The sequence below is a fragment of the Nyctereutes procyonoides genome, unplaced genomic scaffold (assembly GCF_905146905.1).
Source record: "Nyctereutes procyonoides isolate TBG_1078 unplaced genomic scaffold, NYPRO_anot_genome, whole genome shotgun sequence".
In the NCBI taxonomy this organism is placed as follows: Eukaryota; Metazoa; Chordata; class Mammalia; order Carnivora; family Canidae; genus Nyctereutes; species Nyctereutes procyonoides.
The window spans coordinates 32895055-32912601 of NW_026575052.1; the positions used below are offsets into that span (position 1 = coordinate 32895055).

At 42.5% G+C, this 17547-nt stretch overlaps 1 protein-coding gene across 1 annotated transcript; it reads left to right on the forward strand.

Moving 5' to 3' along the window:
- The first annotated feature begins 2152 nt into the window (after positions 1-2152).
- On the forward strand, positions 2153-17279 carry CD180 (CD180 molecule). Its single transcript, XM_055332181.1, has 3 exons — positions 2153-2265; positions 10513-10679; positions 14998-17279. The coding sequence occupies exons 1-3, from the start codon at positions 2176-2178 to the stop codon at positions 16724-16726; spliced, it is 1986 nt and encodes a 661-aa protein (XP_055188156.1). The 5' UTR covers positions 2153-2175; the 3' UTR covers positions 16727-17279.
- The last annotated feature ends 268 nt before the right edge of the window (positions 17280-17547 follow it).

Here is a 17547-nt window from a genome sequence, read left to right on the forward strand (position 1 = left end):
AGCATGAGATTCTTTACAACCCAGCACCAAATAAGGGTTTCATTCTTGCCTTTGAACTCCAAAACCTATCTTCCCATCTGTTTGCAATAGTTTAAATTTTAATCTATTTCATATTTCAGGGTATTATGCCCTGAATATTTGATTTGAATGCTGTGGCAGAAGGTCACTCATATTCATTTATTTTCTTTTACTCTTCTACACTTGCAGTGAGTCTTTTGAATCCATTATGCAAACACATGCAAATCATATGCAAATAGCATGGCCTCAGAAAATGACAAAATCCTATGGCCTTAACTGAGCCATCAAACTGTTCTTGAAAAAGAAAAGTAATACACCTTTTCAACGTCTCTGGGGCAGGAGACAATTTCCTGAGTGTGATATTTACATGACATTGGATTTGGTTAATCAGAGGAGTAATACATTCTTTACACTTATGTAGGACTTAAAGGTTAAGAAAGCATTTTCACATGTATGATCTCATTTGATCCTCATAATTATCCTGTGAGGTCAGCGGAACAGGAATTGCAATTTCTGTATTTTTCAGATGGAAAATAGACGAGTGGCATGACTTGTCCAAGTTCACTCAGTTGGTAATCAGTGCGCCTGAGGCTGAAAACTACGCTCCTTGGAGACCAGAGCTCTTGCCACGCACCGTGATGCCTTTGAAGCAAGATGGGCTGTCAGAGAGCTCGCTTGGGCTGTATTTTACCAAAAGCATCTTCAGAGCTGCTTCTGCTGATGAGAATCTGAGACTAGAAAAGCCTAAATATTAGTAGCAGCCCTCGCACAGAGCCTAGGCCATAGTTTCTCCAACCTCCTCTGCGTTTTAGCATCTGCTCTGACCTCTCCAGATGAAGAACTGTCTTCAGCCCATCCGTTTTTCACTCTTTCAGGAAGCAAAACTCTTTCTTAAACTCCGGAGGGTAACAGCACAGTCTCCACCATGGGACGGCGGATCTGAAGCCATCATCCACCATTTCCTAGGTGTGTGGCCTTGGAGAGGTAACTTCACTTTTCTAAGGATCCATTTTTACATCCGTAAAGAAGAGGAAATAACAGCAAACCTGGTGTCTGACATATAGTAGGTGCTCAATAAACAGTAGCTCCTCTAATTCTTGATTAGCAGTCATAAAACAGTAGTGGGAGCAGCGTCTCAAGTCACTCTGAATGCTGATGCCAAGAACTGGACTCTGGGTAATGGAATGGGGGACGGTGAGGCCAAGCAGCCCCTCTATGCCAGAAGGTTGGAAAACTACGTCTGAGGCAGCTAAATTCAGCCCAGGGAGGAATGTCTGAACTTTGACGTTCTTTAATCAACTACCCCATCTTCCACCATGATGAGGGTAATCTTGCTTCCAGCTATTTCTAAGAAGAAATAGAGCCCAGGCTGACATCCTTAACTCTTCTGTCTCAGCTGGACTGCTCTGTATACAGCAGTGTTCCCTGCTTCCCTGGGTCAGGTTGGAAGGAAAAAAGGAGGGATTGATTCCACCTCAGCTGCTTTATTAGGCCTGAATCACAGGGTCAAAGGATGGATGTGTCCTCCTCCTGTACCAAGACCAGAGGAAGGTGAACCAAGTGGCCTAGGCAGCAGCGGAGGCGCAAGGAGAGCAGCTATCTAGCTCCCTGGAGGTGATCTTGTTCCCCCCTGCTCCAGTTCCCACCTCCAGCAGGCCCGACCACCGATCTCAGACCTCCCATCTGCCCCCATAGCATGCTGTGGCACCTCTCCACATCCCTCATGTAGGACAATGACCAAAGTGGCTTCCTTTGTGAGGACAGCTTCTTGTTTCTCGCTTCCCTTTCTGGAAAGGGAGCAGAAGCTGTTGGAGTTAGCCAAACCCCTGAAGCTGGCTTCAGTCAATACCATCACATTGAGAGTCTGGGTGACCCACACCAGAGGGGTGCTCAAATGATTCATGCTTGCCAGGAAATGCACTGGGCCATTCTGGGGCTGGGTTCTCAGCTATTTTTGGTATGCAAAAGGAACTTCCCCTTTTTTTTTTTTTCACAGACCCAGCAAAAACTGAGCCATCAACAGCATTTCTTGTTCCCATATCACCCCTCTGAGCACCTCTCTGCCTGCCGAATTACTAAGGTCATTACAGTTTAATTCCATTTCTCTGCTCCAGACACTAGATAAGCCCACCAAGCTGGGGTTGCCTCGTTCCGGTGATGGCTCCCTGTGCCAGCTGCTTCCTGCTGGTGGTGATGTTTTCTGCCAGCTGCAAAGCCATCACCTCCTCGGATCAGATGTGCACTGAGGTGAGTCTGAACCGTTTGTCTTTATCCAGATTAAACTGCCTGGGAATCGGGAGTTTCAGCATATAGCCCCACCTGAGCCTTGGCCTCCCAATATCCATTGTCTTTAAAAAGGTGACATGGTATGTAGAAGTTTTTCTTTGGAGTGAAGAAGGAGCCGTAGAGCACAGCCAGGGATTGATCTGCGAGATTCTTCATTGCAAGGAGTGAGTGTTTTCCTCCTCTGCAAACAATTCCCTCAACATGATCCTAATAGGGCCATAAGATACCAACAGGGTCTCAGTGCAAAGGGCAGCTCTCCAAACGTGCTTCCAGCATGGAGGTGCTGTTTGTGCAGCATGCTAGCATACGGCCACTACTCCAAACAGTTTTTTGGTTTCCTGGAGATGAATGAAGATGGCTTGTGCCAGATTTGGGAGCAAATAAAGATCACTCTGAATGAGGCTGGCTTTCTCCTCACATTGGACAGCTCTCCATCTGTGTCATTAACCCACAGGAGTAACACTAGAGAATAGAGCCAAATTGCATCTTCTGTTTTGGCCCATAACAATATTTACCAACTTGTGGGAAGTTCTTGGAGAGGGTAATGAGAGAGAGAAAGGAGAAGGGCCTCAGTCTCTTGCCAACTTCTAAAATGCTGTAACCTTCCTCCCCCTGAGAAACTTCTCACAATTCTGGAGGCTAGAAGTCTGAGATCAAAGTGTCGGCAGGGTTCGTCTCTTCTGATACCTCTCTCCTTGGCTTGTAGACAGCCATCTTCTCCCTGTGTCTCCGCCTTGTCTTCTCTCTGCTGTGGCTATTCCTGATTTATTCTTCTCATAAGGACACCAGGCAAACTGTAGTACGGCCTATCCTCAAGATCTCATTTTAACTTTAACCTCTTTAAAGATTCTCTTTCCAAATAAAGTCACATTCTGGGATACTCAGTTGAGACATATGCTTCTGGGGGCAACACAAATCAGCTCACAGCAGAAGGGGTCAAGGATGCAATTTTTATCAACCCCAGGAGACCGCCTTTCATCACGCAGGTTGGCAGGTCAATTACACACAGACATGTAGGGGACATGGTAAGAGGGTCGGAGTGGGCACACCATTTCCTCAGTGATCAGGTTGGTAGGTCACCCATTGTCTGACAATATCTTCAGGTAGGATAGCAGCACAATTAAATTCCAGCTCACTGGCAAGCAAACTATTTTAAATGCCCCATGCTTCAGCCTACCAGCTCAACTCTTAAGTCCCTGCATTGCTACAAAGCCCACACAGCCCTTCAGAAGCCCACAAGGGAGGCGTGGGAGACTCTGGAAAGCCCATGGAAATACTGAACCAGTCTAGCTTCCTATTGAGGACACTAGGTTCCAGAGTCGCCAGTTGTTTTTGCAAATGGCCCCAGCTTGGGCAGAGGAGAGGGAACAGCAGCAGGCTGAGCACCCCAGGCTCATATTGCTGCCTATCCCAGGGCCTGCCTGCTACAGGGGTGGCGGAAGTGATGCTGAGTGTCCCAGGATGTCCAGGCCCGGCCCTATGCTGCAGCAAGAGCCTTCCCTTTTGGTTGAGTCAGGAGAGACTGACACCTCTTAATACAACAACTTCTTTTTAACTCTCCCTCTGAAAGGACTGATTTTCAACACCTTGGATCCAACACAATTAACCTTAGATTTCTACTTTGATTTATACCCTCTATCGTGTAGGAGTTCTTGGTAACAGGATTTTCAGGCTGTTTCCTGAGCTGTCACTCTGTGAATACCGGGGTGTTGCTAGGGGATACAAAGATGAATGAAAGTTTGTTCCAAAGGTAAGGAAGGAACTTCTGGGCAGCCCCAGACAGGGAGTGGTGGCAGGAGAAGCACTGACCTTTTTTCAAGTGCAAATCACCCAAATTTGCCTAGCCTTCCCCCTTGCCATATTTGCTCTTTTGTGCTTCCCTCCAATTTAAGCAGAACCACATACTGTTTATAATGTTTCTATGGCCTTCATTGGCTTATCAGACCCTATCCTAAAAATAAGGTTTTTGTTTTGCATTATTTTGAGTTCAATAAGCCTTTCATTGAAGTATAACACACAGAGAGAACATTCACCAATCCTGAGTGCACAGTTCAATGAGTTTTCACCAAAGTGAACACGTCCCCGTGATCTGCACACAGATGAAGAAACAGCACATTCTCAGAAGCCCCCTCCTGCCTCTCCCCAGTCACTAGCTCCCAGGGGTATCCAGTACCCTAACTTCTATTACCAAAGAATGATTTTGCTTCTTTGTGAATTTTATATACAGGAGACCACATGGTATAGACTCTTTTGTGTCTGGCTTCTTTTGTTCAGCATTAAATATATGACATTTACCAAAGATGCTACATACAGCAATCATTGATTTTATTGCATATTGTATATTTTTTTCTTTGTGTATTGCAGTATGCTGCTCTATTAGTGAACCACTATTTATTTATTCATTCTTCTGTTAATGGCCATTTGCACTGCTTTCAATTTCTTGGTTATTATAAATGCTACTGCCTTGGACATTTGTATATATGTCTCTAGAAAATAGATGTGCTGATCTTGATTAGGTATATACCGGGCGGAGGGGGGATGTATGTGGTCATCCGGTGTACATGTATTAATTTCAGTAGATATTGTAGAGTTTTCCAAAGGGATGGTGCCCATTTATACTCATTGGCAATGTTTATGAGTTCTGATTGCTCTGTATCCTCATTACTAGCCTATTATTTAAGAATGTTAACCATTCTGATGGATAAGTAGTGGTATTTCACTGGGATTTAATTTTTATTTTCCTGATGATTAAATTGAGTACATTTTCAACTCTATTGGCCATTTGCATATCCTTATGTGTGTATTTGTCTGTCGTGTGTGTGTGTGTGTGTGTGTGTATGTGTGTTTGAGAGAGAGAAAGGAGAGAGAAAGGGGAGAGAAAAAGAGAAGCACCTTCTCAAGTCTTTTGCCCATTTTCCATTGGGTCATTGGTCTTCTTAAAATTGCTTTGTTAAGGGCTCTTTATGAATTGTGGATACAAGTCCTTCATCAGATTGCAAATATCCTCTGCCACTCTATGGCGTGCCTTCCCACCCTCCTAATGATACCTTTCAGTGAACAGAAGTTCTTAATTTTAATGTAGGTTAACTTGTTATTGTTCCTTTATTTTCAGTACACTTCTGTCCTGCTTAAGAAATTTTTGCTTACCCCAAGACCATAAAAGGTATATCCTATGTTTTTGGAAGTATGCTTTGTACTTAAATCTATGGCCCACCTTGAATTATTATTTTTTCTTTGCATATGATGTAAGGCGGGAGTCAAGACGAATTTTTTTAGTAAACTTTTTATTTGAAAAAAATTTACACTGAGGGGGACACTTGACGGGATGAGCACTGGGTGTTCTTCTGTATGTTGGTAAATTGAACACCAATAAAAATTAATTTATTAAAAAAATTTAAACCTAGACAAATTCTAAAAATATAGTGAACATCTATAAACACCTCGTGTGGAATCTTCCCTTGTTCTATTCTACATGTTCTCTCTCTCTCTCTCTCTCTCTCTCTCTCTGTGTGTGTGTGTGTGTGTGTGTATGTATATCATAAGTAACAAATTAGTGCCATGACCAGGTGTTTGGAGGCTGACAAATGTGCAAAGCATAACTGGAATAAGTGTTCTGTGATTTGGATTCTGCTAACACTTTTGACGTACTCTCGAATGATTACTTTGGAGTGTAGACATGCCTACTCATTTCAAATGGGCTCATCTTGGCTCCCTGTCCCCTCAAAACTATGGGAGGGGGCAGTCCTTTAGTCTTAGGGCGGGATGGAGAGCACTTAATAGAGCTTCTTTTCAGAACTCTAAGTTCACAAATTCACAGATTCAAGCCCTTCTCAAGAGTCCTCAACAATGACATGATGTCCTGATGATCCTGTGAAACCTGAACTCCTCTTGTTAATTATCACATTAACCTTCAGAGTTGGCCCACAAAGAAGGTTATCCCCCATCCACAGTTGGGAAAAGATAAGTCTCAGAGAACCCACTGGCTGCAAGATGGGATTTGAACCCAAGCAGTCTGTCTCAAGACAAATAGAAAATGAACTGCATATAACTGGGATGCCCTTTGCCTAGAGGAGTCACGTAGACAACCAAGTTTTAGGACTGTGTCCTCCTGGGAATATTTTGTTTTCAGAGAGTGATTGTTACTCCAAAATTTGATCCAGTCGCACTGTGCTATCTCTGGAAAGAGGAGTGACAAATGGAGGGAGGGTCAGCATTCAGCATCCCAGACTCTTCACGCATGGGCGATCTGGCCATGGTGTGTGCCAAATGCAGACGAGACATTGGAAAGGTGGGAATCAGCATTTGGTGAAACTCAAAAGGTTCAAAATTAGAAAATCATTTCGACACTTTTGAGAAGGGAAAATACAATGGGAAAGTTAGAGATACAGCAGAAGGAAGCAAAATAAGATCCCGACTGAAAAAATGCAAACGAATACCAGGAAAGAAAAGGGATTGCAAACACAGAGGTAACACTTGGGAGTCCTGCTCTGTGAAAAGGCACAGCTCTGACATGAAGCTAGAGACAAAGTGGTAGGTGCAGGTTCCAGGGCACACTGGGTCCTGAGTAAATGCCCCACGACTTAGAATAGGGGTAGGCATGGGGTGGCTGCTGTGAACACCATGGAGCCCTGCCCGGCCCTGCTGCCTGCGTGAGCTCACGTCCACAGGGGACCCGATCGAAATGGAACCACCAAAGAAGGAGGGTGAGGATGTCATTTTAGGTGGTGACTTTGCACTGAGGGTAGAGAATGAAAGCTGGTTTCGTAGGAAGTGGTCATGTGGAGCTCAGAGGAACCAGAGAGGCTGCACAGACTGTGGTGGGTGTCTTCTGGAGAAGCAACTGAACACGTGTCCCTGGCAGCCACCCGAGCCCTGGGCAGAATGGCAATGGCCACGCTGTATTCGTTTTCTGCATCCTGTCCCTTCCTGCTCTCTCGCATTGTCATTCTACCGTCCTGGAATGCTGTACTCTGCTAATTCAACTCACTCTCATAAAGGTTTGAGATGGATCCTGACAGTGAGAAGAACACAACCTCACTTGTGCAGAATTCCTAGCAAAAATGTGTAACCTGAATCAAATCATGAGGAGAGATCTGAACCCCAAGTGAGAGACATTCTGTGTTTGGTTTAAAAAATATATATATATATTTTAATATTAAGTTATATTATATATATGCCATGAGAGACATTAAAAGGCCAAGGAATTGTCTCAGATCAAGGGAGCCTAAAGAGTCATGAAAACTAAATGCAATGTGTGAACTTGGATTAGGAAAACAAAATTACAATGAAGGACAGTATTAGGACAATGGCCAAAATGTGAATATGAATTGCATGTTGGATAGTATTGTACCAATGTTCAATATTTGGAATTTGGTAATGGCACTGTGGTCACGGAAGAGGTGTCCTGTTCTCAGGAGATTTAGGGGTAAAGGGACATCATGTCTACAATTTACTCTCAACAGCAATAAAAGGAATGAGAGTAGTGTGTGTGTGTGTGTGTGTGTGTGTGTGTGTGTGTGTGTGTGTGTACTTCCTGCCTTAAAAAGTACAATAGACTGCAGCACCTGGCTGGCTCAGTCTGGTAGAGCATGCAACTCTTGATCTCAGGGTTGTCAGTTTGAGCCCCATGTTGGGTATACAGATTACTTAAAAATGAAATCTTGAAAAAAATATGATAGACTGAAAACAATTTAATGCTGCTTGAGTGATTCCAGAGCACAGGGAGCTTTGTGTCACTATCCATAATAGCATCTGTGATTGTACAGGAGTGTGACTATGAAAGTCAAAGGGGAGGGGCCGTGTGAGTGTGTATGTGTGTGTGTGTGTGTATCTTAGCACATTCTCCCAAATGTGCTTATTTTTCAAATTCTCTTATAAGCTGCAATTCTTGTCATTTGCTTCTTTCTCAGGAATCAAGGGCAGAGAGTTGATTGCAATTTATACCTAACTAGAGATTCGTGTATGACACGAACTCATGGTGGGTTTCTCAATACTCTGTGGTTGTGTTATCCACTGGTTCTCAGTTTTTCACTGGGTTGAAACTGAGCTATTTCATTTATCTATCTTTGAATTTGCTAGAAGCTCCCTCAGGCCACTGGCTTGGCAGAGCTCCTGCAGTATTCTCAACTTTCTGAATTGCATTAATGCAGTAAAGTGCTTAGTAAAGCACAGAAGAGGACTCATTTAGGTGTCATGGGCACTTATATATTCAGGAGAAGGAGGAAATTGCCAGCGTGGAGGCTTTTGCTGTAGAGTAGAGCAAGACAAATTGAGGAAAGGTCCCTTTTTCCAAGTGTATGTGACATCAGTTATGCCAGTGGAGATGAGTAAAGGGAAATGTCTTCTCAAAGCTTCCCCAAATCTTAGCAGCTACTCAGGCAGCAATTGCGCATACCTCTCCTCTTGGGGCCATCCATGTTCACGGACAAGGAAGAGAGGTCTAGCAACATGTGTTTTTCTCCCCATTCGGCTAAGTTTTAAACACAAAGTGTGCATTTCAAGGACATTAGGTGGATCTGTGGCAACGGCTAGAGGACTTTGGGCCTATAAAATGAAGAATGAATTGCAAGGAAAGAAAAATACAGCGTTTTCATCAATGACATTCATAATATTATCACAACAGAGAAGAAAACTGGTGATTTCCTGTAGGTGAGCTTGCTCAGTGCACCTACAAAAATGAGTGCCACTGAACAGAAGTTGGAATAAAGCTAAAAGCAATTAAAATGGGGATGTGTATAAAGCACCAGGATTCATAATGGAGGATGTGCTCAGTCTTCTGTTTCCAGCTAAGCAGGACTGTTTGCAGCTCAGTGTGTGGACAGCTGGTGAGCTCAAGTCTGATGGGGCAGGTCTTGCCCAGACCAGGGCAGTCTCAGTGGGCTGCTGGTAGAACCACTGCATGATGAGGAGAAAGGCAGTGTCTGAAAGGGTAGATGAAACCCCATGGAGTCTGACATGATGTGAGAGGTGGCCCCCAGGTGCATTCCCTGCAGACCAAGGGCTACTCTATTATTAGTTTAGGTTTTTTGTTTTGTTTTGTTTTGTTTTTAAGATTTATCCATTCATTCATGAGAGACACAGAGAGAGAGGCAGAGACACAGGCAGAGGAAGAAGCAGGCTCCATGGAGAGAGCCCACTGAGGGACTCCATCCCGACTCCAGGATCATGCCTTAAGCAAAAGGCAGATGCTCAACCACTGAGCCACCCAGGCATCCCTATTATTAGTTGGTTTTATCTCTTATAGAACTTTTGTCTCTTTGTCTCCTTTGGCTTTTATCTCTTTGTCTCTCTTGTCCCACCCACCCCTCTCTCTACTTCCCCAACACATTCACCAGTCAGTGAAAGGAAGTAATTCAATAAAATGCCCCATCTTCTTCATTTAGCTGACTGCTACCTAGTGATGCTAGTTGACCTAAATCCCTCCTATCACCTGGAGACTGTATGTTAAGCCTAAAGTCTTGGATGCAGATTTAATGCTGGGGGGAGTGGGACGGGGAGAGGCATGAATACCTCATGAGTGGAACTGTCTGCTTAATATTGTCTCACATCAGAAAGTATGTAATGTTAGGATTGTCTTGTTTTAGTGATGCTAATGCAGAGTTGTTTTCAAGCTGACATAACACATTTCTATGCAACCAAAATCAAAACTATGAAACCAAGTTTCATCAAAGAAATCTTGTTTCCTTCCCTGCTTCTCTATTTGGTTCCTTTCTTCCCCTTCAAGGCGATGAGTTTTGGGCTTTTTCCCATGGTTTCTTTTTGCAAATATAAGAAATATGCAAACCTTTCTTACAGAAAAAGTAGCATACAAGATGCTACATGCTACATACCATATGCTCTACACACTATATGTCCTTCTGTACCTGGCTTTTTATACCTTACAACATACCTGGATATCACTCTACTCTATATCAGCATGTGGAGATCTTACGCATTCCAGTTTCATCTGTAGAAGGTTCCATCTTGTGAAGGTACCGTATTTTGTTCAACTAGTCCAATATTGAAGATCAGTTTGGCTATGGCTCATCTTTTGATATTACAGAAATGACTGAAGTTAATAATCCACATGAATCACTTTGTGTCTTTGCAGGAATGTACTTGGTAAAGAGCTAGAGGTGCCATTGCTGCTCAAAGGATAGAACATATGTAATTTAGCTAGTTAATCAAATTACCAGCACTGATATTAATGTACATTGTTTCTCTCATCAGAAAGAGGCCAACAAGACCTATAACTGTGAAAATTTAGGTCTTACAGAAGTTCCGGACACTCTCCCCAACACAACAGAATTTTTGGAATTTGGCTTTAATTTCTTGCCTACAGTGGAAAATACAACTTTCAGTAGACTCATAGATCTTATCTTTTTGGACTTAACCAGGTATGTATCTGAGTTCCTTGTCTGTGGTTGATGTTTTACTCATGTGATAACACAACTTGCATTCATATTGTTTCCAGGACCTTCTTTTGGGAGCACAGGGACACTATCTTGCATGTTCACTCTTTCCAGAAAATATTTTTCTGCAAGTGAAGTGTAATATTTAAAAAAAACCCAGTCAGTGGAGAGAAAAATGGATTATTTTCAAACTAGAGTGCATCAGCAGCGTTAAGAAGTTCTAAGGAATGTTGATTTAAAAAAAAAACAACAAACCCTGAAAACAAATCTTGTATTAAATCAGATGCCATAGTTTATTCTTGCATGATGACATTTTAAGAAAAATTTACAGGAGAAATGCATAAGCTACTAACTTTCCCCCCCCCATAAGTTGGGAAAATAGTTCCATTATTTAATTTTTGAAGCAGAATTGGGATTCCAAATGCTGAACCAGTGTTTGTGAACCAGCAAGCAGAACTATCACAAGAATGTAAGGGCAGAAATCAGAAGGGAAATGCAGCATGCACACGCACGTGCTGTGTGTGTGTGTGTGTGTGTGTGTGTGTATAGCAGGAGAGGGCTTTGCGTGTGGATGGGTCTGCGTCCCCTGTAGCAGCTCTATTTCTTTGGTGGTTCAATGTATGCTTCCACAGCGCAGCAGAGCATTCACACCCGTGAGACGCTTCCATCTTTATGAGCACCCCTGGGGGGCAGGCATGCTGGATATTATCTCCAACTCATGTCTGACGAGGAAAGAGAGGCTCCAGGAGATTTTGTGAGTTAGTTTAGGGTCACAAAGTAAGGAAACTGGGACTCTGCTCTCTTGACTCCCAGTCTACGATCCCCCAAATGACCCCAGGCCTCTTCCAGGGGCAAGATTCCAGGTGCTGCGTAGCAACACTTCACTGAGACAGAGCCATGGTCTTTCAGACAGGGACAAAGATCATTCTGCTCCCTACCCATTGTGTCCCCAGGACATACACCTTCCCTCTGCTTTACCATTTCTCATTTTTAGATGGAATGGGTTTGGCCACATTTTGAAGGAACGCGTGGGGTCAGGATAGCTTTTCCAGCTAGGACTGGCTGGACTCTAAGTTTCCTCTTCTGTTATTTTCAAATAAAAACGTGACCTTATTATTTTTTCTCAACTCCCTCTCCTTAGCTCCCTCAGCCCCTGCCCTTTACCCGATCACCAATCAGATGCTATTTTTATTCCTTTAAACAGCCACATTTCTTGAGCTTTACCGTGTTTTCCGTTTTTTTGGCTCATTCTTACATCTTGCTTTTCAGACTTTCTCTTGGCATAATTTCCCCTTTCTCCTGAGGTACACACGTAACAGTGTCTTTAGTGAAAGTCTTTCTGCACTAAACTCCCTTGGTTTTTGTTTTTGTTTTTCCAGAAAGGTCTTTATTTCACTCTGATTATTGAAAGACAGTATTTCCTGACATGATTCCAAGTTGATTGTTTTTTTTCCTCAGCCTGTTGATGGCTGCCATCTTCCCTTGTCGCTGCTGGACTGTCTAATCACCGCGTACATGCACATCATCTTTTCTCTCTGGGCATTTCCAGTAGGTTCTCTCTGTCTTTGGCATTCTGTAATACCACAGTGCTGCACCATGTAGATTGTTGGGCTCCTTGAATCTGTAAATAGTGCCTTTCGTCAATTCTAAAATATTCTTAAAAAAAAAAAGAAAGAAAAATAGTCTAGCCATTGTTTGTTTGAAACCTGGCTTGCTTACATTCACTCTTTCATATCCTCTGGATCTCTGATTTGATTTATAGCATCTTCTCATCCATCAGTCATATATGCCAATATACTTTCCTTGTTTTCCATCAATTTGGTGTTTTGGACGATATTCTAGGTCATTTTCTCACATCTACTTTTACTCCATTAGTATCCTCTTCAACTGTGTCTAATCTTTTGTATAAACTGTTTTTGGTTTTTCAATTTCATTAACTTCCTATTTCAGTACATTTCAACGACTTTTCGTTTTTATAAATATGACACATCAGTTTTAATAAGTTTTTCCTTCATCATATAATTGGTTCATACCATTTCCTTAAAACACATCAAACACATGTTTCATAGATGTAGATTTATTATATATTCTGATCCTGTATATCAGGTATATCACACATTTTTTATAAATCATATATATAATATCAGATATTCCTCATAATTCCGGTATCTGCTATCTACCTGACTATGTAGAACATTTTTTTAAGAGATTTATTTATTTACTTAAGAGAGAGAGCATGAGCAGGAGGGGCAGAGGGAGAAGGAAAGAAAACCTTAAGCAGACTCATGCTGAGTGCAGAGCCTGATGTGGGCTCCATGTTATGACCCTGAGATCACAATCTGAGCTGAAACCAGGGGTCTGACACTTAACCCACTGCACCCCCCGGTGGCTCCATAGAACATTTCTTTTTTAACTGACTAACTCCCTTATGTGTTCACTGAAATTTTACTTTGAGCTCATTTGTCTTTTGAAACTTGATGGAAATCTTTGTTTAAAATACTTTCCTGGGGATCCCTGGGTGGCGCAGCGGTTTGGCGCCTGCCTTTGGCCCAGGGCGCGATCCTGGAGACCCGGGATCGAATCCCACGTCGGGCTCCTGGTGCATGGAGCCTGCTTCTCCCTCTGCCTATGTCTCTGCCTCTCTCTCTCTCTGTGTGTGTGACTATCATAAATAAATTTAAAAAAAATTAAAAAAAAAATAAAATAAAATACTTTCCTGGAATTAGACAATGGCATTATGGCTATAGAAAATAAGCTGATGTAGGTTTTTTTTTTTTTTTGGAGATGCACAATGAAATCTGTACAGCATATCTGGGATCTGATTTAAGATAATTCAGGCATGAGAGGTGTGAACAGAAGCAGCAAAGGGGGCACCTGGGTGGCTCAGCAGTTGAGCGTCTGCCTTGGGCTCAGGGTGTGATCCTGGGATCAAGTCCCGTGTCGGGCTCCCCTCAAGGAGCCTACTTCTCACTCTGCCTATGTCTCTGCCTCTCTCTCCATGTCTCTCATGAAAAAATAAAATCTTAAAAAAAAAAAAGCAAAGCAGCACATACGGCAACATTTCAAGAACTGTTGTGACTGTGTGACAGATCTATGAAAGTTGTACTGCAATCTTTACTTTTATGTGAATGTGTAAGTTTTCCATATTAAAAGTTAATTAAGTAGATACACTAGAAGAAAAAACATACATAGAAGAAATTTTTATTTACTCCTGCTAGTTATCTGAAGTCACTATCATTCTGGAACCACTTTAAACTCAATTTCTATGCTGGCTTCTTTTGGGTGGTCCACAGAGGTAGCATCAATTCAGGCCACAGTCCTCATGAATGGAAGCATATGATTAGAGAATCTCAGAGGAGACTTCTTTCATTATTGTTGTTATTCCATCCAAGAAAACACATATTCTCAAGTTCATCCTCTATGAACTTTTTTTAAGGTCATCCACTGAAAAGATCCCTTTTGAGGGTCTTGATGGTTTGCAGGTCTTTGATAGGACCTCCTAACCTGTTTGGATCCCAACCTTTGTTACCTGACATGGTGCACATGACTTAGTTTAACTCCGGCTCTAGGCCACTCAGGCCTGGTAGACAGTGGCAGATGGGACAAGGCTAGCTCTAGGGCTCCCTTGCTCCCAGGGATTCCAACTTCTTTTTCTAAGGGAATTAGAACTCTAAGGAATTCCCTTATTGATCTCCCAGGGAGTTTTGAGTGTGTGTGTGTGTGTGTGTGTGTGTGTATGCACAATCCAGTATTTTCAGGTGAAATACCAGGATGAAACCTTTATTGTATTTCTATGGAGTATTTTCATATGTATCATTTGACTAACAGCTGTTGCACATCAAAGTGCTCATCATTTCTGTACTTTATAGAAGCAACAACAGAGGTTGAGATACATTGTGACTTGCCCAGGATGACACAGATACATACATTACATATCATATGTTATATACTAAATGTTAGAGATGACATATTATATATTAGTTAAAATAGTAAATCATTGGATTTTGCCCACAATCAAACTGCTAACTGTTCCCTAAATTCTAAACATAAATCTCTGAGAGTTCAATCCAAAGGGGCAAGACATCTGGAAGAAATTCTAAATCAGAGTTTTCAGAACTGAGGGTAACCATTGATTCAACAGATCATCTGTTGGTACTGAAGATAGTTTTTTTCTGTTTTATTTCAAATAATAACGTATACTCTTTTTACTAAACACAAAAGATGGCTTTGTTAATACAGGTCACTATGACAGAGTTTTTCTTTTTTCCAACTAATTATTGTTCAATACTATTATCTTTTCAAGGTGCCAGATTAACTGGGTACATGAAGATACTTTTCAAAACCATCATCAATTGAACACAATTGTGTTGACTGGAAATCCCCTGATATTCATGGCAGAAACATCTCTTAATGGGCCCAAGTTGCTGAAGCATCTTTTCTTAACCCAAACAGGAATATCCAATCTCGGCTTTATCCCAATGCACAATCTGGAAAACTTAGAAAGCTTGCATCTTGGAAGCAACTATATTTCCTCTATTAAGTTCCCAGAAAACTTCCCAATCCAGAATCTGAAAGTCCTGGATTTTCAGAATAATGTGATACACTACCTCTCTAGTGAAGACATGAACACTCTGAAGCAGGCCACCAACCTAAGCCTTAATTTCAATGGCAATGATATTAAAGACATTGAACCTGGAGCTTTCCATTCAAAAATCTTCCAAAGTTTGAAATTTGGAGGGAGTCTTAACTTGTCTGTTATATTAAAAGGTCTACAGAACACTACTACTAAGTCTCTCTGGCTGGGGTCATACGAGGACACTGATGACCAAGACCTTACTTCAGCCATGTTTGACGGACTTTGTGAAATGTCTGTTGAAAGCATCAATCTACAGAAGCACTATATCTCTGATCTCTCATCTGCTACATTCCGGTGCTTTACTCAACTCCAGGAGTTGGATCTGACGGCACATCACTTGCGTGAGTTACCCTCTGGGATCAAGGGTATGAAAGCTCTCAAGAAATTAGTTCTCAATGTAAATAGATTTGACGAATTGTGTCAAATCCATGCTGCCAGTTTTCCATCCCTTACAGACCTTTCTATAAAAGGCAACATGAAGAAACTTGACTTCGGTGCTGGGTGTTTGGAAAAACTCGAAAACCTTCAGAAACTTGATTTAAGCCACAGTGATATAGAGGCTTCTGACTGCTGCAATCTTCAGCTCAAAAACCTGCGCCACTTACAATACCTAAACCTGAGCTACAATGAGCCTCTTACTCTCCAGAGCCAGGCGTTCAAAGAATGTCCTCAGCTAGAAGGTCTAGATTTGGCATTTACCCGCTTGCACATGAAGGGTCCACAGAGTCCTTTCCAAAACCTCCATCTCCTTCAGGTTCTGAATCTTTCTTACTGCCACCTGGACACCAGCAATCAGCACCTTCTAGAAGGCCTGGAGGGTCTCCGCCATCTAAATTTACAGGGGAATCACTTTCAAGATGGGAGTATCTCAAAGACCAGCCTACTTCAGACCCTGAGCAGCTTGGAGATTCTTATTTTATCCTCCTGTGACCTCCTCTCCATAGACAAGCAAGCGTTCCAGAGCCTTGGGAAGATGAATCATGTTGACTTAAGCTACAACAGCCTGACAGGCAATAGCATTGATGCTCTTAGTCATCTTCGGGGTATCTACCTCAATATGGCCGCCAATAACATCCACATCATCCCATCTCCTCTCCTTCTCACCTTGTCCCAGCAGAGCACCATTAACTTAAGTCACAATCCCCTGGACTGCACCTGTTTGAATATTCATTTTATAACATGGTACAAAGAAAACCTGCAGAAATTTGAGGGCTCGGAGGAGACCGTGTGTGCAAACCCCCCAACTTTAAGGGGGGTTAAGCTGTCTGACGTCAAACTGTATTGTGGTATTACGGCTGTGGGCATTTTCTTTCTTGTAGTATTTTTATTCTTGGTTACCGTTCTGCTCATTTTTTTCATTAAATTCCTTCTGAGGTGGAAATACCAGCACATCTAACATTGAAGGTTTCTAGAGATGGCAAGTAAGTGTGTTTAGCAAAATTGCCCCAAGTAAAGGAACTTGTTGTGCTCCTTCTCAGTCTGTCAGACTTTTCAGATGGCAAGTAAGTGTGTTTAGCAAAATTGCCCCAAGTAAAGGAACTTGTTGTGCTCCTTCTCAGTCTGTCAGACTTTTCAGACTGGTTCCTGCAGCTGGGCAGGGATTCTCTGTGCTTCTCTGAGTCCTAGAGCTAATGAACCTTCCTGGAACATAAACAGACCAGGGCCAGGGGGCCAAGCAGCAGCTGTGAGAGACACAGAGCTGTTTCTTCACATGGAAGGTGGTTGGAGGACCTGTGGCATGGAAAAGCCAGGAGAGGAATGTGCTAAGAGGCCATCTCCCTTCTGCTTGTGGACACCCCCTCGAAGCAGCTTCTACCCTGACCCTAAAAGGAAATCAACTCTCATAATCAGGCAATGCTGACTGCCCCAGCCCAAACTCTGCCTCCCACAGCTTGGACATCATGCTTGCCTCTGAGTCCTCAGTAAGGCAGTCGCTTGAAAAACTTGTTGAGGACAAAGTCTCAATGCTTATTTTAAATGAAAAAGGGAATACACAGTGAATTTAAAAGAAGAAGCTGAGAAATGAATCTTGACATCAAATCGGCTACACTAAGCTCCTTAATCCTCAAGTCTACGGCTTCTAGGAAGCCACTTAGAGTACAAATAGCTACCAAAAAAAAAAAAAAAAATGCAACCCCACCAGCTCTGTAGCCTCCAAGGTCTAAGAGTTCTGCTGCATTGGCCACTCTCTCTTCAGAACCCTTGGATGTTCCTTCT